Source organism: Chionomys nivalis, chromosome 15 (assembly GCF_950005125.1).
Source record: "Chionomys nivalis chromosome 15, mChiNiv1.1, whole genome shotgun sequence".
In the NCBI taxonomy this organism is placed as follows: Eukaryota; Metazoa; Chordata; class Mammalia; order Rodentia; family Cricetidae; genus Chionomys; species Chionomys nivalis.
In genome coordinates, this window is record NC_080100.1 from 6036674 (window position 1) to 6063340 (window position 26667).

General features: G+C 43.6%; 1 protein-coding gene across 4 annotated transcripts in view; it reads right to left on the minus strand.

The window, feature by feature from the left end:
* Positions 1-890: 890 nt before the first annotated feature.
* The window catches only part of Sema5a (semaphorin 5A), a 432689-nt gene continuing 406912 nt past the window's right edge, over positions 891-26667 (minus strand). For all 4 annotated transcript variants that reach the window (XM_057789435.1, XM_057789432.1, XM_057789434.1 and 1 more), the window contains 7 exons: positions 18805-19030; positions 16529-16747; positions 11849-12019; positions 10025-10180; positions 8689-8736; positions 4814-5025; positions 891-2055 (listed from right to left, as the gene is read on the minus strand). In XM_057789435.1, the coding sequence (XP_057645418.1) occupies positions 1936-2055; positions 4814-5025; positions 8689-8736; positions 10025-10180; positions 11849-12019; positions 16529-16747; positions 18805-19030 (1152 nt within the window). In that variant the 3' untranslated portion in view covers positions 891-1935. The remainder of the gene's footprint in view (positions 2056-4813; positions 5026-8688; positions 8737-10024; positions 10181-11848; positions 12020-16528; positions 16748-18804; positions 19031-26667) is intronic.

Sequence of the window (26667 nt, forward strand, 5' to 3'; positions counted from 1 at the left end):
CGAGCTTATTTTTAAAACAAGAAAATTTAGTGTTATACCAAGAGGATTTATTCTTTTCTTAAAAGAAAGTAATGAGATGAATTCAGGCATCAAATGAAATCCACCCTAGAGACAACAAATAAATCACCCCACACATCTATCTGTTGAGTGTGGATTTTAAAAACGTGTGTGCAACGGAGGCTGCATCCGCTGTAGAAGTGTGAGAAATGCCACACAGTGTCCCACTGGGATATTCCCATCTGCCATTTCTTCGCAACCTGACACATCGGTCTCCCAGAGCTCATCTGCTGCTTTAATTTCAATCTTAACATTGAGTTATCTCTGAAAAATGTGTTTATATGAGACTAATTTGTTATTAATCATAGATTCTTTTTTTGAGGAACATTTTCTGAGATTGCTTCTTTATATTTGGGAGGAAAAAGACACTCATAAAATCCTGTAATCTCTCCTCCCCATGCTATCATTTGCATAGACGTGAAAGTTTATTTTCTCGTAAGCACACATATGAGTGCCTACTCAGGTCTTTGCCATAGCGACCAGGGGCACAAACTAGTTTGTCTTTGCTTTTCAAAAGCATTAAATCAATACCCATATACTCTGTATCAGCTGTTAATGAGTCACCTTTACTCCTCTGAGGACCTCAGGAATGGTCTTACAACAGTCCCCCATGACTGAGAGCAGAGGGGTCACTAGAATGCATGTGACCTCTCAAGGTACATTTTGATTGCTACTGCCTCAGGGCAGAAGTGGGACCCGCTAGGCCGGCTGCACAGGAAGACAGCACTGATGTAAAGATGCCAGAGCCTCTGCCTCCTTCAGACAGGAGACAAACAAGGGGACCATGGTACTGGAGTGTCAGTCCAGTGTGACCGTGCTGAGGTCCAGGGGAACAGCTTTAGACACCTTTAATGCTCTTGATAGGGGCCCATTGATGTACATTAAACACATCAAAGATGCTGAATACAAAAATTGTTTGTCAATAAACATCAGTTCACTCAACACTGCATAACACAGAAAAATAAAGAGTAGCTTTCCATTACAGTTTGGTACTTTCAAAGTTTTCCATAATTGGCATCATAATGCTCAAGATTTTTTTCACAGGGAGGGAGAGGGGGGCATGGAGTGTACCCCAATGCTAAGACTGGCTCTTCGGCACATTCCCACTGCCCAGGCAGGTGGCCTGCAGGCCTATAGCATGGCAAGGAGCTCCCTGGAATGCCACGGAATAGGAAAGTCGGAGTAAGGCTGATTTCGCTGCAAACCGCTGTGTGTCTCGCTGTCTGTTCTCTGTTTCAGGTGTTCGCTGCATAGTGATGACAGTCAGGATCCCAGACCACAGCAAGGGGACCACAACTCGGCAGGTCCCGGGCAGGCGGGATCCCTGGTCTTCCCTGGGCAGGAATCACTCCAAGAGCAAGCAAGCTTTCCAAGAACCCACAGAGTAACCCAGGTCGGGAGAGTTGGCCATAGTCATATCTTCATTCTTTGAATTACAATGGACCCTGTGAGGGAAGCGATCTCACAGATAAAGTGCCTGGCTTTTTGCTGTTTGTTTGTCTGTTTTCAAATTAAAACATCACGAAGCCCTGCATGAAGATGTTATATTTCTGAAGACACTTTCTAACATGGTTGGCACATTTATGAAATTAAACTCATGAAACAAGAGACCAGTTAGAGTCTGGGAGGAGCACAATGCGAAACTTCACAGCACGGCTCACTTAGAAACAATCAAATGTTCGCTGCAGACCAGACTGCCACAACCCAACACGTAGGTGCCTAAGGGTGTGTGTCTTTTGTAGCGATGGGGAAGTCCTGACTTGAAATGCACTTGAAATGGATCCACACTTTATCTCTGAAGCCTCAGAAATAAGGGCAGTCATGGAGCACGGCTTTGAGAAGCAGAGAGTTTCCAAGGAGCCAGAAGCGAAAGAGCAGCTAGAAGTCATCATAATTGTTGAGATCTGTAAAGTAGGCGTTGGAATAGGTCTTCCCAGTGAGATGGGGGCTGAAGTATTTGTTTCTCTCCTCTAGGATCAAGTTGTTTTTGTTAAATGCCTGTAAAATATGTTTCAAAAGATTTAGAACGTTCAGTAAGTGATGTTTCCAATAGAATAAAATCGGGAGATGCTGGGCTGAACTGGAGCTCTCTCTGAAGGCTCTATTAGTTTGGAAAGTGTCTTCTCATTTACTGGCTCCTCAGCACATTTGCCTCAAGGAAGACTTGGCTAATAACTGGAGGAGGCTGGCTGTCTTTGAGAGCATCTGGCCTACTTTAGCACTTTACTCAGGAAGGAACTGAGGGAGACAGGACCAGAAAGTCTGAATTTCTAGAAAATCTCTCAGACTCATGCAAATTTATAGACACTGACAGTTATTTTCCATACCTAGGGATACACTAATATAAATTTAGACTTAGATAAAGAGCTACATTTAATATGTTATTTTCACTAATTCTTTGAGAAATTTATAAATTTATTTTAACCATATTCACATTCCATCCTTTCCTATTCTCCTCTCAGACCCATTCCTACCTCCCAAGCCCTCATCTTAATATCCTGTTTTTAATTGTTTAAACAGATAATCCAATGGCTCCAGTTTCTGCTGCTTATATACTTGTGGGTGTGGGGCCATCCACTGGAGCATGGAGCAGGGCCACGCCCTTAGAGAAATCAGTCTTCCTCCCCACAAAGCCCATCAGTATTTATCAAGACTTCATAGAACTTCTTTAAGCAAGGGTATTTGAACAAATGCCATAGTCTCTTTTCAGTCTGTGCTCATTACAAGGTGTCCACTGTGTCCCTCTGTGGCACAGATGCCCTCATTGACTGTCATTAATGTCCCATGCAACTTCAAAGAGATAAATTATACCAACTAGAAAGTCAATACTGAGAAGACCAAAAGATGACACAGGGTAGGTGGAAGGTGGTTTCAAATAATTAGTCTAAGCAAGTGCTTGAAGGATTCATTGTAGACCAGGCAGACGACCAGACACTGGGGTTCTTTCCCTCATGGTGGCAACATTTCTAATATCACCTCAGAATGGGAGACTGCACCTGAGGCGAGAACACAGACCAGCTCAGCTGCCTGCTGCTGACTGAAGCTGCCAGACCACAGACATGCTGACATGTTGGCATCGAGCTATAGGTGCAGTTTTGTCTGGAAGGTCCACAGCTCAAAGTTTCTCTCAACTGTATAGCACATTTTCGATAGACTATGAGCAAGTCCTCAGGGTCTAAAAGGTGGAAGATATTGATACATCTGGGATTGGGTTCAAGCTGAGTTTACAGGCTACACAAACAGACAAAAAAAAAAAAAAATCAACCCACCCCATCTCTGCCTGAGTGGCAGAGAAGAGAGCAAGCCCTGGGATCATTCAGCTCCTGCCTGAGGCTGATGGAGCTGAATGAAATACATATTCTGTTTTTTTTTTTTTTTTTTTTTTTAAATTGTGGATTTCATTGCATTCTTTTTCAAAGACTTTACTTTGGAAAATATCATACCATTCAAAAACTCACACAATAAAGTATAATATCTGTTCTCCCATTTCCCACCCCAACTCCTCTCATTTTACCCCAACATTTCTCTCTCCAACCTCATGTTTTTTTTTGTTTATTTATTTATTTATTTTTTTTATAACCGACTATGTCCGGTTAATACTGTCCATATGCTCACGGGTGTGGAAATCTCCACGGGAGCATGGAAAACCCACCATGGACCGTATCTTCAGTAAATAGTGATTCTCTCTTCCATGGCAACATCTACCAGTTGCTCCTCAGGACAAGGTAGGACCCTGAGATCATCTACGCCATATCTATGCCATGATCTCGTGCAGGTAGGCACAGATCTGGTGAGATCATGATTACGGCAGATAGCCACATGGCAGCCGGAAGACATTATTTCACAGTATTTCTCCCTGTCCTCTGCCCCATCCCCAGATGATCCCTGATCCTTCGTGTGGTGCATAATACACATTCTTATAAAAGAAAATGCTCCAAAGTTAGCTATCATGGCAGGGAGAGAGGTTATGCCAATGTTCACTAAATAGGTTATGGGAAACAACTAACTTAACAGGGACACAGAAGCTTAGTCGATTTTCGCTTAGGAGACTTCCCTTCACGAGTGTAGAAGATAACAGAAGATGGGCACAGGAGACTAAGCTGTGATGTCTCTAAAGGAAAACACCGGCTTCTTGTGCAAACACCGGAAGAACAGCAGCTGTCATGCTGACTCTCAAGGAAGGTCACTGAAACCTCAGAACTACATGGAGCTGTTCACTATCATATCCATTTTATAAAGGAGTACACTGAGGTCAAAGGAAACTCAGGTCTTCCTGAGATGGACATGGACATCTGAGTGCCATAATGTGAACTTTATATGGCTGCTCAGTCATTCATTTGGTCTACGCTGGAGGTTTTTGCTGGAAGACCTCTCTTCAAAGGCAAAAAGCACATATGAGGCACAGCTGGACATGGTCCAAGACTTACTATTCCCAGAATTTTATATATAATTGCTTTCATTTTCAAACTCTTATTTCCATTAAGAATAGGCAAAAGAGAAAAACGAATCTCCAAAGACCCCCCCCCCCACCTCCAAGAGTATCCATCCAATACTTGTAGACTTCCTACAACTACCACAGTGGAACTACCACCCACCTACAGACTGTCTACACTCCCCAGAGAGCACCCAAAGATCTGGGGTACCCCGACTCTGTCCGTCACCAGTACCACTAGCACTGAACCTTGCTGGCAGCCCCAGCATCACCTAGTTGCCTTTGTGGTCTACCTGGCTAGAGCCGTCAGTGCCCATTCCTTACCTTGATGGCCTCCACTGAATCATATTTCTCCAGTTTGTTGATGTGGTTGGTTATGCTGCTGTTGAGAGCAGCAGGGGAGACAGGGTGGATGACAGTTGCATCATGGGACTGCTGCTGGTACCGCTGGCAGTATGTGTAGACAAGCAGGGTAAGGAGGCAGCCGAGGATGGAACTGCTGAGGCCCACGGCCATCATGTGGAACATGTTGAACTCTGGGAAACAGGGCCAATGTCATACTGTGCTTAGGAAGAACAAGCTATCAGACCCTCAAAGTGCCCAACTGAAAGGAAAGACGAAAGGAGGTGCTGCATACTCCAAGGTACAGATGTCACAGTAGCTTTGTTCTTGGAAACATCAGGGCCATGTAAAAACGTCTCCACACTGAGCAAACTAGTTCAAACTAGTGTTCTTATGGATCACAACCATTTCCTCAAATGCCTTGAACATTGTTAGTATTATATCTGAAACACATTTGCTTTCCTCTGGAGGTCCCAGGGAGCCTTCGAGAACACAGTGTCCACTGGTCTGAGGGTTTTCTGTCAGTGTGTCTATGCACCTTAACAGACTGAGCATCCATCTATCCAACATGGCTGCAGCCTACGAGGCAGAATTCACTTGGGGCTCTCAGTTGCTCTACTCCTATAAGCCAGGCTGTTTCTTATTCTGTGTTTCATTTTATTCAAATTGTTTTCTATTTACATGAATTTTGCTGTTAATAGTATTTTTGTAGATACAAATTTTGTTCAATAGTAGAAAATTTTGAAGATTATGAAGGAAACAGAAGTCACTCTTTCTCTAGTTTTGGCTGTCTTTCTAGAGATGACACACAGACTTATTCTTTCCTTCCTTCCTTCTCTTCCTCCCTCCCTCCATCCCTCCCTTCTTTTCTCCCTCCATCTCTCTAATTTGTATGTTAGCCTGTGGGCCACTGTTTCTAACTTGCATTTAGTGATCTTATAAAAATTGTTTTACTCTAAGAAATAAAGGAATTGTGCTAAAGGCACTCAATATAATCCTGTAGCTGGACACAAATAATTCTCTTCTGACCCATTGTTGTCTATTTAATAGGTATTGATTCTCTTTGAATTTTTTCACAAGTTTTGGGTAACAGGTATCTAAAAACTGAGCTGCAATGATATGTCTGTTGAACAGGAAGGGTTTGACTGGCATCCTGGCAACGCATCAAGAGTTACAAAATGCCTAAGAAACAACCATCTGGAAACCTTCGTATTTGTTGGGAAAACACTGCTGTTGAAGTTCTCAACCTTCCTGCAGGGCTCTGAGCTGAGATAAATGAGACTCACGTGACGCAGAAGGTGGCTTCCTTTCTCTTACTCTGTACTGGCACTAGAGGACTAACTGTGTTTAGATAATTAACCTCACGTTCTCACAGCTCAGGGAGCATCCACAGGACCCCCTCGCTGTCTCCTCATGTGTTACCAGGAAATGCAATGTCATCCAGTGGTTTCCCACAGTCTGTCAACTTCATAGCCAAGAGGTTAGTGTGGTAAAGCTACTGAGCTCGGTGTGGACATGGAGTGACATCCTTCACTGTAGAGGAAGCCCTTGAGAGTACTAGAAGAGTCAAGCAGATCTGTCTGCAATCTCCAGGGCCTGAGATGTTTATAACTGACGCCCCCTGACTTCCTCCACCTCTCCCGGTCTCTGTGCCCATTCATGACACTTACAACTCAGCAGAAGCTCCACCTTAGCACCAGGCCAGCTCTGACGCTTGTCAAAAGATCACTTGCTAACCTTTACCAATGGACACTAGAACCAGGGTCTTAAGGTTCTATCAGAATCCCAGGTCAAGAAACCCAGGGGGAAGCTGAGCATCAAAATATGAGACATGCCATCAGGGCCTGACCTGTGTAAAGCTGAACATCAAAATCTAAGAGATACCATCAGGTCCTGAGCTGTGTGATACATGGTAGACATTGGAGATCTCTCACTTGCCTTCTGATTCAGAGTTTTCTCCTGTCCTGTGCATCTGTTTCCTCCTTGACACGATTCTAAGAATGCCAGTCCCTGAAAGACTGACCTCCTTCCCTGGGTTCACCGTCAGCAATGATCAACGCACACTCATAAATGCACTGAGACTCTGAACAGATAGTGACGTTCCTACCACAGAAGCACTAATGGCTGGATAACCTATTGAGAACATTCTACAAGACTACCTGACAATTGAGGGAAGAATCACCTCAATTATTCACACCTAGCTTATTTGTTCAATGGTAAGATCATAGAGGGAGGTTACAAGCCTTGGGGGTTTCCTGCTTTGTCTTAGACACTGTGATGGTACAGGGCTCTCATCATGTGACTGTGGCATAAACCATTCTGCACCCTTTTACCAGCACACACTGAATTATGCTGTTTTTACTGCAGATGGGGGCTGCAGTGGTGATAAGCAAGGCTGATTTCGCATGCGCTCCCATGTGTCTCTATTTTAGCTGTGAGACGCCCCTGAGTCAGTGCCACACACTGATAAAAATACTTCCGACTGCACTGATAACTCATATTTCATTGCTGCATATGGAAGATGTACAATGGTCTCCGTATGCAGATGTGTGTCATTAGTCATATAAATTATTCCTGCAGGTGCCCGGGGAAGCTGTGGCCAGCTGACATCTTTATGACGAGATTATTCAGTCTTTGTGTCTCCTGAAACTAAAAATAGCTAAGCTGGAAGATTTCCATAGGGCACATTCTCCGCAAAGGGAGAAATAGTACCTACTAAATCTCCCGGATTCTGTACACTGTCGCTCCTCCTTAAATATATGCATTGTCTTTTTAACATTTACTTTGTGTGCATGCATGTGTGTGTGTATGTCTGTGTGCATGCGTGCATGCTCACACATATGTGCAGGTAGCATGGCATGTACGTGGAGGTCAAACAACAACGTCAGGAGTCAGTGTTCTTTCTTCACTACACAGGACCTTGGGATGGAGGTCAGGTCATTAGTCTTGGTGGAAGATGTGGTCTCCTACTAATTCTACTATTAATTTATTTTTTCTTGGTTTTTGAACAATAAAGCTAGACTAGAGATCAAACACCCAGTTGATTCAGTTGTACAGCTTTCTGTGCAACATTTGATTGATTTGTAACCAATGGGGATAAGACATCTATAATGTTTCTCTATACTTGCAAACATTCATGCTATACAATCAGTTATATTAAACCTATCAGCTATAGTCTGAGATTCTGATGCTACCCAATAGTATGACCCAGACATGGCTGCTGTAGAATCTTCCCATGCATCTCTCAGGGATCTACTGGGCCCCCTTTCTCTGGATGTTTTCAATATAAAACCCCTGCTGAATTCGTTTGCCAGGATGCTATCCCTGAATCCCCTACTCATGATCGATCGGGATTTGAGACCTATCTCATTGAGTTCCGTCATTCTTACCCATACACTGAAGATTAAAATGGATGCTTAGGATTTTTTAGTACAATGGCCATTATAAAATCTCCGAAAACTGTTATTCTTCACTTATATGGCAGCAAAATGTGACAAGCTGACTTCTCTGGCTCAGTCTGATGTCAGCATCACTAGAGAGACTAGTTCTAGACGGAACCAGTGCTCATGGAGTTGAGCGGTCTTAGCACATGTCCTAAGCCTCCCATCTAGGATCGGAATTGTGGATGTCGAAAGCCTGTCTCATGCAAACAGCTGTAGATGGTGGCAGCTTTGTGAGATGCTAATAGGACACATCTGTCTCTAGAAGCATTTAGTGGTGTGTCTGCATATCATGACCCATAAACTCAGGGACTTCCCTGACCAGCCACCCACATCCAACAGCAGAGCACCCTGGGAAAAGAGAGGTTTCAATACGTCGGAGTTCCAGCAAGAGCTCTACTAAGCAGGAGAACTCACCTCCACACCTTTTCTCTTCCACACTGCTGGATCTTGCCACAGACACTTCTGGAAAAACAGAAAATGCAATCACTATGCACAAATGAGTTGGGAGGCAAGTTCATATCTATGCTTCATTTACAAACATTAATGATTTTGAATTCAATATGAATCTAAGGTTCAAAAGCCTGGCTAATTATCAAAAGTATTGACTGTTTCTTTGTTTTAATAAACCCGAGGAGGATTTGGCTTTGTTACCCTGACTAGGAGGGTATGGTATTCAATACCAAAAAAAGAAAACGCCATGGTCCCTCAGGCTTGAAACAAGAGGAAGTATTGATTTCTGCTATGGCATGCCCCATCCCAGGGAGCCCCGATCACGTTGTCCTGTATTGTTTTTCTGGTGTTACATCCTTTATGAACTCAAGGCCTCACCATCAGAGCTCAAGGAAAACTCTACTCGGAAGCCAAGGTACTCCCTTCCTGTGCCTCATGTGACACTGTGATCATGTGATACAAGCAGGACATGAGCGATATGGCAGTCTTCCGAGTGTGGTGACACTCCAGGTGTTTGGAAACGCCAGACTCTCCCACAGGGATTTTTCATCAGATAACGAAGACTGAAAGTATGTTAAAAAAAAAAAAAGCAGCATCACTCGTAGGCTGTATGTGGCTGAGGCGCCTTCTAAGGGTATGCTAAAGCTAACGGTTCTGTGTAAAAAGAAATGAATAAACTGAGCTTCTGTAATTTAATCCCATTATTTCTTCCCACCAGTTTGGTCTTGGCTTTAGTCTATATTATGCCCCACAGATGCAGGGAGGTTGTGTTCAGGGCTTTAGACATAAGTAGAATACCACCGTACAGGGTCATTGCAATAACTGATGGTCCCCCATGACTAAATGTTGATTCCTCATTAAAAAAAAAGCTTTAGCAAGAGGAACCAGTAGCCCGTTTTTCAAGGCAACATTAATGACAGGCATCATGTTCCCTAGTATATTGAGAGTTGTGGGAAGACAATGATCACTTTCGCTGTGCAGACACATACAAAACATTGCCATAGTAAAGTATTTACACTGATATTGAAACAAGCAATCAGTTTGCGGTTTTTGTAGTGAAATCCTCACACTCCATTAGTATCAATAAATTATATAAGACATTGTGCTAAATTCCAGTCTAAATCTGCGGTTACATGTGAATCTATATTCCAGCCACCTTGAAACCACAACAGTAGACGGAATCATTTTCAGTTTAACAAAGGCAGCCTCAAAGAGCCGATAAAAACATGACCCAATGGATTATTTCCTCTCTGGATATTGGAATGACTCTGTTCACACTGATAAACATCTCCGCCCTTACCTGGGATGAAATTAGAGTCAAACACACATGGCCGACTCTCTGTGGTATTTCCGGAACACTGGCTGCCCACAGGAAACAGAAGAATACACTGCCGAGCACGGACCTGGATGCCAGAAGCATCACACACAGACCAGTCGGACCACTCTGACCAGCTCTCTACAGAGACCAGGAGAGGGAGAGAGGCAGGGTTACCTGACGACAGCAACCAATCACGGTCAAGTCACACTGGACTTTGGGCTTCCACACTGTGTTTTTAATGACTCTGTGCATAAACAAGATGTGGCCATAACTTTGTGCCAATCCAGTAAATAAATCCACAAAGGATGAGTAAATGTGCTAAAAATTTCAGTCAGATATAATGTATTTGAAGTAAGTGTTCTAAGTCCCATATCATTTCAATTTTATGAACAATTTTATTTAATAGTCAGTAAGCCAGTTCTTGAGACAAACATGACATCTGGAGTCAGAAACCATCAGTGCTGATACCTACATAGTAAGCCCCCGTACAAAGAGACCCTCAGATTATATCCTGGACATTTCCCCCAGGATCCGTGTTGGCCAGCACCACACACTAAAATCCATTGTTTCTGAATGGAAGCTTAAAGCATTTTTCTTCTGCAGCAAAACCAACTTTGCAAAGTCCCCAAAGGCGGGCCAGCCAGGAGAGCTCGTTTCACCTCAGACCTCCTGAGATGGATGAAGTCAGTTTCCACAGCTTTGGTCAGGACCCAAGGGTGAGCAATGACAGAAGGTAGAGGACTTGCTGGAATGACTTTCAATCCACCCAGGTGTACAGATATTCAGAAATAGGGATAAGACTCATATATTATGTTAAGGAATGAACTCATTATTTATTTATCAATAAGGAGGATATTTTCATATACATATAAATACACACACATATCTTTATTATTACTTTTTACAACTCAGAAAAACAACTTGTGCACTGATTCATACAAACGGATTGGCTTTTCCTCTTAAAGACATAAAAGACTGATTTTTGGAATGATAATGAGAATTTGGTTTTGAGGCCCTCTTAAATATAGGTGGGATTTCTAGAAAGACCTGTGCAGGCACTCTGGTAGAGTCTTTCACTGTCAGCGTTAAGTGTGGGATGGTAACTCAATGTCAGAATGCCTGGTTACCTCTCGGGTAAGGAGCTGTCTGCATCAAGCACAGGCCCAGAACTTCCCCGTTCACAGTCCTGAAAAGACTCACTTCCTAAAGGCTTTACTCCCTGTTCCTTGCTTTGCTTTGGTCCTCTGAAAGCCGACTGGACTTTCTGCCTTGTGTTCTCTTTAACTGCACTGCCTTTGGGAACAGCCCTGGCCCTGAGTGAGGTGTCATCCCACAATGTCCACTGTTCCCCCGGAACATTTCTGGCCTTATTCCAAGCATATAATGTTCTTGTGCCAGGATAGGCTGTGAAAGTGTGAAACAGGCCTCAGGTGAGTCTCCCGCACACCGGGGTGGGGGCTCTACAAGTGGTACTCGGTTTCCACTTCTCCAAATCGCTCTCCTCCAGCAAAGCCAGGTGCTACCTGGGAGTCATCAGTGCTACTTAGTAAGGTCAAAGATGATTTGGGGTATATTTTTTAGATAGTACAGATGTTATAACATGTATGCACTTTCCCATTTGTGATGAAAACAGAGCATAGTATGAAAATGATTTTGCTGTAGAACAAAGTGTCGTTAAATAAATCAGAGGTAACAGTGTGAGATGGACTTGCCAGTGTCTACTGTGACTCACAATCTTTGTCATCGCTTGTAATTAAGAAAGGTGAGTTTGCACTGAAGTTATGCAGTAACCAAGGCCTTGCGTACCTGGACAAGTCTGTGTATTGCAGAGCGCCTCCTCCGTGTGCAGTCCCAGGCAGATGTCCCCTCCGTAGGCTGGGGCTGGATTCGTACAAGAGCGGGTTCTCATGTAGTGTCCACCTCCGCAGGTTGCTGAGCATTTAGACCAGGATGACCAACAGGACCATATACCATCCACTGGGGAAGGACACAAAAGCACAGCGTGTCTGAAGTCCCCACCAGACCAACATGACACAGCTAGAGATTATGCCACATAGGAGACAACGACATACACGGCAAGAAAGAAGCCATGGTGTGGGGACATGTGAGGTTTCCTACTTGGTAGATACAAGCTTAAAGAATCCCTCCATAATCCCAGATCCCGTCTAATTTCCAGTTCATTGTTTGGTTCTTCAGAAAATATTCCTCAACATATGATTTCTATGCACCAGCATGGAAGACACATTCAATCCAGCACAGCACACAATTCAATCCAGCATGACACACATGTTCAATGCATGTGATGTGGAACTTCCTCTTCCGGAACCACGAATCACGTGCTATAGTAATTAATATGAGGCCCCTAGCCAGTTCCCACCTTTGCTGGTTTTACTATCTACCTGGCTTGAAAAGACCTAAAGCTAAGAATCAATAGTTCAGGCAACGGACCTCCCTATAATTCACATAATTCTTGCCATCCATGTTGGGTTCTGCCCAGGGCTTGTATCACATTTAACGTATCCTAAGTAAGACTGGTTCATGAGACGATCAAACACCCTGAAGCTTAGATCCTTATGTCTTCCAAGGAAAGAAAGCAATTAGTTACCGAGAACTACTTTTGTTGAAATGAAATGTATATATTAAATAGCTCAATGGACAAGGAGAGAAAAATCATTGCTCTTGTAACTGTGGTTACTGCTACAGTAAGATAAAAAGAGAATTCAGTTGCCCACCATGAAGGAGGACAAGATAAAGGTGCACGATTAACCCCTGAGTGCCAGTCACACTGTGGGTGTATGGGGACAAAGTGGAACATTTATAGCCTGTCAGCTCACGGAAACATGTGTTGCTGGTACCTCTGTATGCTAAAGCCTGGACCTCACAGGTCTACACAGAGGAGCAGTATGGCTTTTGTCCTCTGAGAAGAAGTCTCTTGTGCTCTCTGTTTCCTTTGCTACCCTGTGGAGCTCCAAGAGCACAAGGGTACTGCAGATGGAAAGCGCAGAGTCCTCAGCACACCGCAGGTCTCTGTATTGTTCTCTGGAGGAGACACACCTGCCAGGGTCACGGGTTTGAGACCCTGTGCCCTTCCGTCATATTCTTAGTGTTCCCTTTCCCTGGGCCTTGTTGTTTACAGAAGAAAGACAAATAGAACTCGCTGAGTTAAATTGGATCAAAAGAACTTAATGTTTACTGCTCTCGGTTTTATGGGTGTCTAAGCACAACTCTAAGTCGCTTTCATCTTATTTGAATACACATAGCAACAAAGAACCATCTGTTGTCTCTAGCTTTGCCAGGCAAGGTCTCCAGCCTAGAGTCTTTACTGCCGCATCGAATGTACCAGGAGAAAAAGTCATGATCAGAAACAGTCATGTGCTTCTCAGGGTTGGGATAAATTATGCAGGAGCAAGTTCAAAAGGTGAAGGGAAATCATTTTAGCATGCGCTTCACTTTATTATTATTTGCTTATGTTAGAGCCACAGACAGAACCAGAGCCTCCAGAATTCAAGATAAGCCCTCAATGCTTAGACTAGGAAACTGGTGTGTTTTCCTCTCTTACTCTCCTGAGATAGGGTCTCCCAAGGAACCAGATCACTTGGCTAGGCTCACTGGTGAGGGAGATCTTGGGATCTGCCTGTTGCTGATCTCAATGTTGTTGTTACAGGCACACACAGACATGCCCATTGCTGTGGATGCTGAGAATTCAAATGCAAATCCACGCTTACATAGCAAGTGCTGCGACCCACTGAAGGACAGTGCTTTTTGTATTTGACCTAGTATAGTTAAAAATATCAGTTTATATGGAAGAATATGCTCTAAATCAGGTAAAAATTACCCCAAATATGGTTTTCCTTGGCCATATAGCTCAACCTGTGCAATACAGGGGGGCTTCCTAGCAGCTCCGCGCTGAATTACAGGTTATCACGATTTTAGGAATTTTATGGGAGATAGAAGAGAAAGTTGATGCTCATACATTCAACCTTGAATCTGACAGTCCCTTGTGCAAAGACATGAGCAATTCTACAAAGGAAACTTGGCTTTTAAAAGAAAATGAGGACAGAGCTATTTTAAGATATTGAGGTCATGTACACTTAGTCCTAGCTCAATAAGTCAACAAAAATAAAATTAAAACTACCCATAGATGATGCTATCAGAGTGTCCTAAAGATGGTCAAGAACACTTTATAAATCCTCTGGGACCAGGACCACATCCAAGCCTCTCTCAGATTCCATATGAGCTACTAATGGACACAAGAAATGAAATCAGGAGTCTGGAGAAGCAGGGTGATGGAGGGAACTTGGCATTCGCCTATCATTCCCCTTGGCTCCAGTTCACAGCCCTGATTCAAATCTGGTGCTATCGCCCACACTGCCTCCAAGGACCCGGGGGAGGAATCTTTCTCCATGGGCTGTGGGAAAGAACAACTCCTTGACCTTTCCCAGCATCTCAGCATCAGTTTGGCTGGGAAAGCTGTGTGGTCGGCAGAGGAATAGCCCGAGGCCGGAGAAATTCAAGCACAGAGGCCTCATGGGAGGAACACAGCTGTAGGAGCAAAGACATCATTGAAAATCTCTGCTGCAGGTAAATGGAAGGAAATAGGAAAGATCATGTGGAGTGGTGTAACCCAAACCTAGAAAAACAACGCTGCATGTTGTCTTTTGTCTGATGTTCTTAGCTACAAATTGTCATTTGTGAGTATATAACCTGGAATGAATATAGAAGCCAGGGAAATCAAAAGGGACCATTGTGGAGTGGTGGTGATGGGGAGCAATAGAGAGGGGAATCTAGATACAGGTGATCTGAGGAGAGCAGGAAAATGGGGATTTTAACTCGGGACGGGGGGGGGGAGATGAATACAGAAAGAAGGTAAAATAATAGTAAGATGTCTGAAAAGCACGAACACACACACAACTTTGCTGATAAATATAGTGCACAATAGTGTCTTCTGTGGAGGGAAGACCAATTATCCAGTGCTTTGCTCCCCACCATCTGAAAACCGCCCACAAGTATTTCCAGGTGTCACAGGCCATAGCTAAGGTCACTATGGTGTGTGAGCCTGATCAGCAATCCTTAACTCCCTGGGGCTTCCACTCAGGCATAAAGCAAAAGTGGTCCACACAGGGACAAGGCTCTAACAGCTTTAAGACTGTGTTGAAGAACCTGAGACTATGAGAAGGCCAGGTGACACACAGGTCTCCTAGTCACCAGAAGAGAAGCCTGTCCTCAGAGGGTTTCATTCATGAGGCGGGCCCTCTATTAGAAACGTGGAACCTGGGAGCCGGCTGGTGTGCCTGGTGGAGCACTCTGGCAGCTGTGACTATGAACCAGGTAGAGGTCATAGTGGAAGAGTTGGGTATATCTGTGTCCTGAAAGTGACTAACACTTATTTTGGGGACAGCAAACTAGTAACTGGGCTTAGATTGTAAGACCTTAGTTTGTGCTGCACAGTTTAATGTCAACTTGACACAAGTTGGAGGCATCTAGGAGGGAGCATCAAGGAATTGTCTCCATAAATTCCGGCTACAGACAAGCCTGTAGGGCATCGCCTTAATTAGTGATTGATAGGGGAGGGTCCAGCCTCTCATGCAGCATCCTTTGGCTGCTGGTCCTGGGTTTTATAAGAAAGCACGCTGATGAAACCAGAGGGAGCAAGCCAGGAGGCAGCAGTCCTCCACGGCCTCTGCATCTGCTCCTGCTTCCAGCTTCCTGCTCTGTTTGAGTTCCTGCCATCACTGCTTTTGATGACAAACTGTTACATGAACTGTGAATGAAATACACCTGTTTCTCCTCATGTTATCCTGGTCATGGCGGTTCATCATAGCAATACTAACCCTAACAAAGTGCTTCATGGGAATGTGTGGTTTCTTATTAAATCAAAAGAACATGGATTTATATTGTGTTTGTCTTTGCCCCAGGCAATATGAGAGGAGAGCCTTGCTAGCCCTAAGCTAGCTGCTTGCATGCCTGAACAGAGACTGAGGAAAATTTTAAAGCAGAGGGAATGATTTGGGACCAGACAGCTAAAATGGGTGAGGAATCCAGGCCTCTTTAGCTGTACCTGTTTCGTTCATCCTGTCTAGTGAACAACAGGTAAGAGGTACCACCATCACCCCACACACTTCTTAAGAACATACTTCTCACGGGGTGTGTGTGTGTGTGTGTGTGTGTGTGTGTGTGAGAGAGAGAGAGAGAGAGAGAGAGAGAGAGAGAGAGAGAGAGAGAGAGAGAGAGAGAACAGAGATAAAGGTCTCCATTGGCTTTCGGTTCTTTTTGTATTTTTTATTTTTATTTTTTATTTTTTTGGTTTTTCGAGACAGGATTTCTCTATAGACCAGGCTAGCCTCAAACTCACAGAGATCCGCCTGCCTCTGCCTCCCGAGTGCTGGGATTAAAGGCGTGCGCCACCACCGCCCGGCTTGGCTTTCAGTTCTTAAAGGCTACAGGCACACGGCTTTCCCATTCTTTTTCACACTGTGATCCACTTACCTGGACAGGGTAAAATGTTGCACTCCTGGAATTCCAGGGACGGACCAAGGCATGGCATGCCCCCATACTTGGGTTCTGGGTTGTTGCAAACACGCTTCCGGTTCCGAATGCCCCTGCTGCAGTCTCGGCTGCACTGGGACCAGGAAGTCCAGGCTGACCAGGCCCCATTGACAGTATGGGCAGAGTATCTTCCCGCTCGTAGAAAGTCTCCAGAAAGTCCTGCCAAGGAAACTCAAAATGTGATTCTGCAGGAGTTTTTTTTTTTCCCTGTATAGGCTGTATGCTCCATGTCTGGAATTGCCCTAATAGACCAAACCCTTTCCACACTTCACAAGCCAAAATCCTGCTGTACCTGAATAGCAGCCTCTGGTTCCTCAAGCTCCTTTCCTGCAGTCCCTATTTAAACAGGATACACATGGCACACCATCTGAGTGTGCTAACATGCTTGCAGTCAGCTGCAAGTCCACACTGGAAATTCTTCTGTTTTGTAGACATCTCTATAGAGCAGCCTCTAAACCCCACCTCACTTTCCTGAGGAGCTCTACTGCACACTGTCCTCAGGTACCATGGGGTTGGTGCTACAGAAAGGACATTCGCCTGGAGAAAGGGACACAGCTTAGACCTGTCTCCTTCCAGCTAACCGTTCCAGTGTGAATTCATGCTGTGGAAGTATCAGGGTCAATCCCACTCGAATCACAGGCCATGGAGACAACCCTTTGCTCCAGAGAGCTCGCCCACATCCCATCCCTGAATAAGCTTGCCATGTATCGTAGAATGCTGTGAGCATGCTTGCTAACAAAACGGAACAGCAGGGAAGGGGGCTGCAGTGGGGATGGCTGAGGGTGGGTGAGCGTTCTAAGAATATGTGAATTGTTCTTGAAGACTCCTTGAATGTCGGGCCTGCTCCGAGCATTTTGAACTTATTTAATCAGACTCAGTCAAAACTTGTTTGAAGAAGATGCAGCCCAACACAAAATAGTAAACCCATTCAGTCACTGTCTCAGAAATGGTGAGGCTTTCACCAACGCCTCGCTAGCTCTTTGCTGAAGTGGTAGGCAATTGCTCTCCCAACACCCACAGCCATTCCCGAGCAACTTGTTTGGTCAAGTGCAGGCAGATGATTTTCTGAGAGAAGGAACAGCTTTCTGAAACCAGCCAGTGTTTTGTGGTTATCAATAAACAAACAACAATGGGCTCTCAAGCCTCCTTTTGTGTGATCAGAAGCACAGGAGTCCAATTTTCAGTTTCCAAGACATCAATAACACGATGCGAGGGTGATCATGAGAACTCAAAGCCATCGAAACAGACTGTTTGCATTTCTTTATACCATGGGCAATGCTCACAGTGTTAATAAAGTATACGCTATCATTTTATAAACGTGTTTTTATAAAAATTTACAATTTTTTATAAAATTATTTTTAAAACAAAAATTTTCATGAATAATATATACTATTAATATTTAAAACATTCTAGCTTTGGTTTTATATGTATCAGAATGGAAAGAATAAAAAATTCATGTCTGGGATGGAAAATAAAATCAGTTGTAAAGATACACCATGCTTAAATTTTAATATTTCCCTTTGATGGCACAGTGAATAGATAGATGTCATGGCTCATACAGAATAAGGGTGTAAGTAAATTGCTGAAAAGGTTGTCAGACCCAACAAGTAAAATGAAGGAAAGAAATTAAATGTAAATTGAAGATGAACAATTAATATTTTAGGATATGTGTTTTCAATTTAGACTTTGAAAGACTTCATAGAACACAGCTGTATTTAAGACGTTATATGGGATAAAATCTATCTTGTTGATTTTCTTAAAGAACCAGCTCTTTGCTTCATTGGTTCTTTGTATTGTTTCCTTTGTTTCTATTTTATTGATTTCAGCCCTCAATTTGGTTATTTCTTGTAATCTACTCTTCCTGAGTGAGTCTGCTTCATTTTGTTCTCGAGTCTCCAGGTGTGCTGTCATGGAAGTCACTCTGTAGACCAGGCTGGCCTTGAACTCTTGAAGATCTGCCTCCTGAGTGCTGGAATTAAAGGCCTGTGCTACCACTGCCTGTCTATTTTAGGGTTTTCAAAAGGGGAAAGTCTACTTCTCAGCTCTTATTTTTCTGACAGCTACTCTTTTCATCATATTCTCCAATATTAAATAAATCTCACAAAAAACTATTTTGGATCAACCATAGGCACACCATTATTTGAACAGGGGCTCCCTCTAGTTTTCCATTTCAAAGGCTTTCCATGCAGTTGCCAGTCCCCACAGGAGCCCCTTACCATCTGTGGAGCAGCCGCTGGTACCATCGCTGGAACAGTACCGCATTTCAATCCTCTGCCTCCCCACTTCCAGCAGGTTGGGATCCGGCAGGCGGGCTTTACAAGTGTATCGGAACCGCTGCTCATAGTGACCACCATTGTCGGAGATGTTGACAGGTGTCCAGGGCGTCCACGGCGTGGTCTTCTTCAGCTCTGGGCACGCATTAGTGTTACAGGGCTGGTACTCCTGGAGGAGAGGAAGCAAGCATGTCCAGTCAGCTCAGCGGGGACTCCTTTCAGGCTGTGCCGTGGTCTGCAAAACTGTGGGGCCTAAGACAGTCAAAGCTGCTTCACAAAATCACAACCATATTTATGTTAAACTGTCCCTTAACAGACACTTAGCTTTCAAGTCACCTTCCAAAGAAACCCATGGTTTCTCCTGTATAAACAATGAAACTGAGAAAATCAATAAAATCTCATGTGTAAACATGGTAAACACCTAAAATGACATCTTCCTTTTTCTTAATAAGTTCCTCACAATGCTACTTATCTTGGTGTTAGTTTAGCTATTTTATGAAAACTTTAGAGTCAGAATATGCTCTTTAGACCCCAGATGTTTTAGTGTGAGATTAATAAATACTAGCAGCCTTGGGAGAAGCTCCACAGCATTGGAGTAGGGGAGTGTCCTCGCAGCACAGGGAGGATGCGCAGCCTGTAGGATCCCCCTTCTATCCCCCATGACACTTCTCAGTTTCTTCTCCATCCTCCCTTGCCCACAGGTAAGCACAGGGTGGAGGGTTTGGAGCTCAGGAGAGAGTCGATTTGAAGAGATCTATAAAGTGAGACACACTCTCTGGGTGGGGTGTAAACAGGGCACAGGTGATAGAAATGTGCCTGGTACTTGGTGGTAAATACTAAGGGTATTGAATGAGGGGTAAATAGTTGACCCTTGAGGCAGCTCTGTGTCACAGTTCCTCCAACTGCCAGTAAAGGTTGTTTCACTAGGGGAAAACTAACAGTGTAATGCACCAACTTCTGACCACACTGTAAAATTTTAAATCAGTATTAAATCAAATATAAAGCAAGAGATGAGCTGTTTTCAGGACACAGCAGCAGCATTGCATGCATGAAGTCACAGTGGCTGTGGCTGAATGCAGAAGACCCGTACAAGATCAAGCCAACCAGAGTCCCAGTACGGATGACAGAGAGGCTAATGAAATCCTACTGCTGAGCAACTATTGGCAGTTGATGACTGCTGGGAGGACTCAGGTTAATTCAGGGATGTGACCCATGAGAAGTCACCCACGTTCCTGCACATGGTCCTATATCTAGAGTTACGGAGCAAAGTCCACACTAAGCAAACACAGTAGGCTTTCTTAAAAAAGGAGTGCATGAAGCTTGGAGGAAAATGTGGGGAGAAAGGGGAAGATGTGAAGGAGAGGAAATTTGGGGCGACATTAGATAAAGATGTGTACTCATGTAGGAAAGTCTCAAAGAAAAACCAATAGAAAAGCAAGCTTCGCTGTGCTTGATGCTCTGCGATTCTGTGCTAGGCTTTCCTTTCTGTTTTTTATTTCTTGTTGGGAAAGCCATCATTTCCCTTAGATGGCTTCCTTTTTGCTGGAATAAATCTTGTATTCACATTCTTAAGAAAGGACACCTTCAAGACAAAGAGTGCACTCTTCGTTATCCTCATAAAACATCTCCACGTGTCAAACTATATGTAGACAATCTACATATATCGAGATACTGGTAGAGATTTTAGGTCTGAAGAATGAATTTTCTTCAGAGAGGAACACTTCCTGTGCTCTTACCTCCCAGTGACACCGTTGAGAAGTGCAACATTAGCTGATCAACTACTTGTATTTGGGTTATTTTTGAAACTCTTTTAAATAATAAGTTATTTTTTTCTTGTTTTAAACATTTCATTGATAGCTTTGTTATGTGGTCTCTGTCCCTGCCTTTTTTCTTATCAGAATTTCTATCCTATGGATATGATCTCTTAGGTTAAACTTTGACTATCTCATCTATTATGTCTTATTTTTTATTTCATCTCCCTCCTACATTTTAGGGAATATTTGATTCATTCCTATCTGCATTGTTTCCATAAATACTTTAGGCACACAGAGCCAACTTTTCTTATCAGCCTGGAAATTCCTGAATACAATTTCTAAATGCCAGCCAATTGTCAACTGGGAAGCAGGGCCCTCTAAGCTCAAAGTCTGGGTTGGGGGCTATATTAACTCTTTTCTTAATATGTCCATCTCTGTCAGCCTAGATTCATTTAGATTTTCACTGAAAACAGTAAAACCTGGCTCTTATTTTTTTGTGTGTTTCTGGGTTAAGGATTGGAAAACCAATCTCCCCAATATAGAATTAGTGAGTTTCTAGAAACGGACAATAGCTTAACCCAAAAGGCTAATCTACTCCCATCTCACCATTGTTCTAATTACCCTAAGCAGTCTTATCACTTTCTTCCTTTTCTGCAGTGAGAAATACGCAGGACATATGCTTGTAATACAAGAGGAATTTAACACACAACGTGTAAAGCCATTATATGTGTTTCTCTGACTTAATACCCACAACTGTTCCTATCAGTTCACACTAACCTCACTCCCACAAAACTAGAAAAATGGACGTCTTCATTTTTCTCTGTGGATAGTAAAATTTTGGATGCTTCCTCCTACATGAAAAAATAGCTCCCATAAATTCTATAAACCCACCTGGGTGAGGAGGTGAGGCAGCACAGGCCTACTCTTTCTTGTACTTGGCATAGAGGCTATCGGACAGAGGAGGAATAAGCTCCTATCCTAACCCTTCCATGCCCATTGTGAGTGGTACCACAAGAATCGTACAACACTGATGCCCCATGTCAGCTTGGATGAGCAAGTGTCCAGGGATGCCTTGATAACATATGCACAAAAAAGCATCTGAGGGATTGACTTGTGAACTATGTATTTCTTAAGCACCAATAGCTTCAACATTGATTATAGAATAATTATGGCTTTATACCCACGAGACTACTCCAAATCCATAGCTTCTTTGCATCTGAAGATATCCAACCTTTGAAATCTGTGGCTGGTACTTGGCATTGGAAAGTGGGCTCCAGTGTCTGGGCTGGCATGTGTCAGAAGGACAGAATGACACAGATCCCTAGCAGTGAGTTCAGTTGCTCAATTTGGGTTCATTATATATAAGTCTCTAACAAGACATCTGTCTCCATGTTTGTATCTCCTCAAAAGTTTAACATGTAACTCAAAACTCAGCTCACCCACCTCTGAGGCTGGATCATGCTTGCATTTTGTTTGAATTATCTAATTATGAAAGCCTAGGAAACAGTGAGACCAATCTGTTTTCCCTTAATTCCCCAAGTTAGCCAGTAATTCAATTCAGTTGTGGTCTCTTAGATGGCTTAACTGAATCTGTTTTCTACAGTTTACTGCTACAAACACTACCCAAATTTAAAGGAACTGTGAATGACTAGCACACCATTGAACAATAGAGAAACGCTGACTGCTTAAAAAAAACTATTTAAGGAGTTAGTAACTATTATATGACACACACTAGTCTTACTATTCTGGTAGAAATTAATAGATAAGAATAACGACTAAGCCAATTTTAAGAAATTCCTCCGAATGTGCTCCCCACGGATTCTCTATCTCAGTCATCAAGGGTAAAACCATCTATTTAACATTTTAATCCAGAAATCTGTGAGCTACTCGGATGTGCTCCTGCTCCCTTTTCTGCTAGGGCCTGTGAGTGCAGCCTCCTGAGTTCATTCGCTGCCCCCACCTCTCTTCTCTTTCAGGAGAAGATGGCCATCGCTCATCACTTCCGGCTTGTGTTAGAGAAACAAGGCATGTGTTTCACTATTCCTTAATTGTCTGTCTAAATTCTGCCTTCATTAATACACTACAAGTTTTCAGGGAAAAAAGAACTTTTTCCTCTTTATCTTGCATCACCAGTTTTGAGCACAGTTACAGAATTTGCTTGGCGAATGGGTAAATCGCACCGAAGATGGTTCGGATAAGCCTATTCAAGATGAATTCAAATAAATTTGGGGAGCCAATTCAGCTGGTTATGTGGAGCCTCCTGTTTTGCTATTTATTTTTCCTTTGAAAAATCTAAAACAGTTTACAGATGAAAAGGAAAGTAGAGAGATGGAGATGATCCAAGAAAAATTTTCACGCCATATGCTCAGCACAATGCAGGGGAAAGCATCCTTCCAGTCATCCCATCGATTGCTGAATATACAAACCAATTCATGTGCATGCAAAATACTCGTGGTTTCTGTGTGCATTTATCATGTTCTCTTTCAATAACTTAACGTGGCATGCAGAGACAGAAAGCTAGCCTCCATAAAGGAAAAGCACACTCAATCGTGTTAACAAAGGGACCACGCGTGGGCGCTTATGCAGGTCAATAGACCTGAGACCACAAAGAAAAGATTAAAAGGAAGCACTGAGAATTAGTTTAGTGGTACCTAGGATACTGGGCAAGCAGGGAAAGTCATTGATTCGGACTAACATGATCGCAGAGTGGCCTGCTCACCACCAAGATACAGCAACAGAAATTAACTTTTTTGTCAAAATTGCCCAAAGTAACATGAAGCAGCAATGTCTGAGGTGCCAGCCATCAGTCAGTGAGAGGATGAGGACTACCTGCTGGTGGTAAACAGGAGGACCCTCAGGAGGATGGAACAGCCCTGCAGATGCTCCTAGATAGGGGCCCAGGGAATGGAAAAGAGTCTCGGGTTCAGACCTGGAAAGAAGTGGAAGAGACAGAGATGGGATCTGGGGTGTCAACGTGCAGTCAGAAAGGGGAGACAAGCACAGGAAAACAAAGCCAAACAAAGCAACAACAACAACAACAACAAGCAAAACCAACTAACAAGCCAAGAAGCCTGGAGATACAGACAGCTCCTCCCTCCAGCCATTTCACGTGGGTGAAGACGAGCAAACAGCTGCTAAGAAAGCTGACAGCGGTGAGGAAGACCTAGGAAATCACACAGCAGAAGGAAGGGCCTATCCAAAAAGATCAAGCATATCCATCCGGCGGGACATAGTGCCAGCTCCCACAAGCAGGGTGGACAAGCTTAGAACCCTCAGGCTATTTGGGTACCAGGGATAATCTCTCTCCCTCAGGGCGAAAACCTACTAGAGACTAAACATTGCCCTGCTCCAATGAACCATTGTAAAAGGAAGAACCCAAAGCATCAAACTGGATTCACATAACTTAATCAAATTCCAGCAAGAACTCTAGGATTTTTTCCGGTAACAAACAGCACAGAAGTAGGTCAAACTTATAATATCAAGCTCCCATTCTAAAATTGCGTTTTAAAACAAGTTAAAAACCCACAATCTATTAAAAATGTCATTCAATTGAAACTGAGGCAGAAACTGTTGGACTCCAGCGTCCAAACACTGAGGAGGAGTCGCCCCCAGAGACTTCATACACCACAGCCGATGCAAAAGCATGAGGATTTTATTAATTCTGTCATGACAGGGTCCCCCAGCATTCGTTAAGCTGAGGGACCCCGAATAGATGGCACAGGCTACTTTTAAAGGGGCCACAAAAGCAAGGGGGGTTGTTCTTTGACTATTCTGATTGGCTTATTCGAAAGGGCTATTACCAATAATTGACTGGAGAGCTGTTGCCAAATCAGATGAGGTAAGAGGCCATTTTGACCCCGTTTCCCAGGGGACTGAACCAAAACATACGTGTATGGGTAATTGTTCAGGAACTGAGTACGTGCATGTGTAGCTGTTAGGTCCTTGGTTCCCGGGGGAGGAGGGGAAGCACTATGGCACGGAGGCTGAGAGGATTCAGAATTGTCAAAAATGGCTTCAGGATTGTCTTAAAGTCTTACAAAACAACACAGGTGAGAGAAACTGGAGTCAAGAACACGGATAGACTTACAGCCTTATGCCATTTGCTTCCCATGCAAGGAGAAAGACTGAACATACTAAGCAGTGAGCTGAAGGATGAGGAAATATGACGGTGACATGTTAACTGCTTACAATAGTTGCAGATGATTGCAAAGGATGAAGTAAACCCTGGATTACTTCGGAAGAACAACAACGGTAATATGACATCATCAGAACTGTAATATGATGTCATAAGAACAACCGCAATATGACATCATCTGAGCCAGATGAAGATGCTGGAGAGAATGAAAATTCGAGTGTGAATCCTCAGAGATGTAGATGGGAAAATTCTTAACAAGGCTTTGCTGAATCAAGCACAAATGCACATATGTGTATATACCGTGTGCATACATAGCCAGTCCTTGCACATGTTGATACTACAGTATTTTTCATGTCTGTAGTGCTTGGCTGTTTTGAACTGAACAGGCCCATTACGTCATCATAGACAAACACTTCAGAAGTACAACACCTGCACTGCACTTTCCCTGGCGTTTGGACAAAACCTTTGATGTGCCTTGTAAGTTACAGTGACAATATCTGTCTTTACACAAGTGGCACTGTTTTCTGCCACATAACCGGCCAGCACAGCAACTTCATGCCACAGCAGGTGTGTGCTTGTGCATGCATGAGTGAACATGCTCCTTATCCTTTAAGACCACAAAATTCCTTTGTAATCAACTTCATCATCCCCTGTGCATTCTTAGTCTGGTTCGGGCCCTGAACATGAAGGAACACAGAAACCGGAGCAGTTTATGGATCACCACATGCTGGTAGAAGAGCAAGCCCCCTGGTAAGTGTTTACTCCCTGTATAATTCTCCTGATGTCACTAGACCCTGGTAAGTTTTTATCCCCTGTATAATCCTCCTGATGTCATTAGACAGTAGGAGCTCCTCTTATGACCTGCCAGCTGAGGGCTCAGGCATGCAGGCCTCCCAGCACCAAGTTCTGGTTTTAGACAACGGCTCCACACACTGAAGTGCATGGCTTTAGATGAGGCTCAGAACATGAAAGAACATGCAAATGGTCAACACTGACGCTAAACCCAGTGTCCACTAGTAGCACACAGTGGCGATGTAAAGGCTGTTCCTACATTCTTGCTACACTGCTACTTGCGAGAAGCCCAATGGAAGACAAAGACAATGTGAAAATTGTGTTGGGGCGAAAGTGAATGATTTTATGTGGGAAAAGACCCACACTTCCCTGTAGCTCACAGCAGCGACATTTCCTTAGAGTCCCTCTGGGTAGCACTATTCTTTATGATTCATAGGATGAATAATTCAAAATTAACATATGAAGTGTTAAGTCTCATGATGGCATTTTCCAAAAAAAGTGTGAATTAGCAACTTCTCCAACCTCCCCACCCCCCCCACTCCCATTTGCATCTTCCCCGAGTCCCAATTCCACCCTTATTTCCACAACAAATCTATACTCAACAGTATACTAAACAGGGGAAACAGAAGATACTTGCTTTCAAATGAGGAAGGAGAAAAGAACACCCTTTCTGATTTCTCTCCTTCAGTTTAGTGGCTGACGTCTTAGGTAGAGCAGTAAGACAAGAAAAAGGCATAAAAGGGGAAACAAAGAAGGAGGGGTGATGATGAAATCATCTTACAGTGAGAAGGCTCTAAGGATCCACCAGAAAACTTAGATATAAAAATAAATTTTCGTAAAGTTGCAAGACAACATACAGCACATACCACGCTAGCACTCCTAGGTCTTTTTGCATCACCCATCTGTAAGGATGTCTCAGGGGACTGTGAGCTTCCATGTCACAACCCAGGAGTAATGAGTTTCACAGTTATTTAAGAGGGGGCTGAATGGAGCCTCACACCTCAGCGACTTCCATGGTAAAACTTGGGAGTGATGGGCATTACAGTGGCCCAAAAGAGGGAGTGAGCAAGCCTAGTCCCTCAGCATGCCATCCACTTTCTACCAGGAGGAGTCTGGATTCTTCCA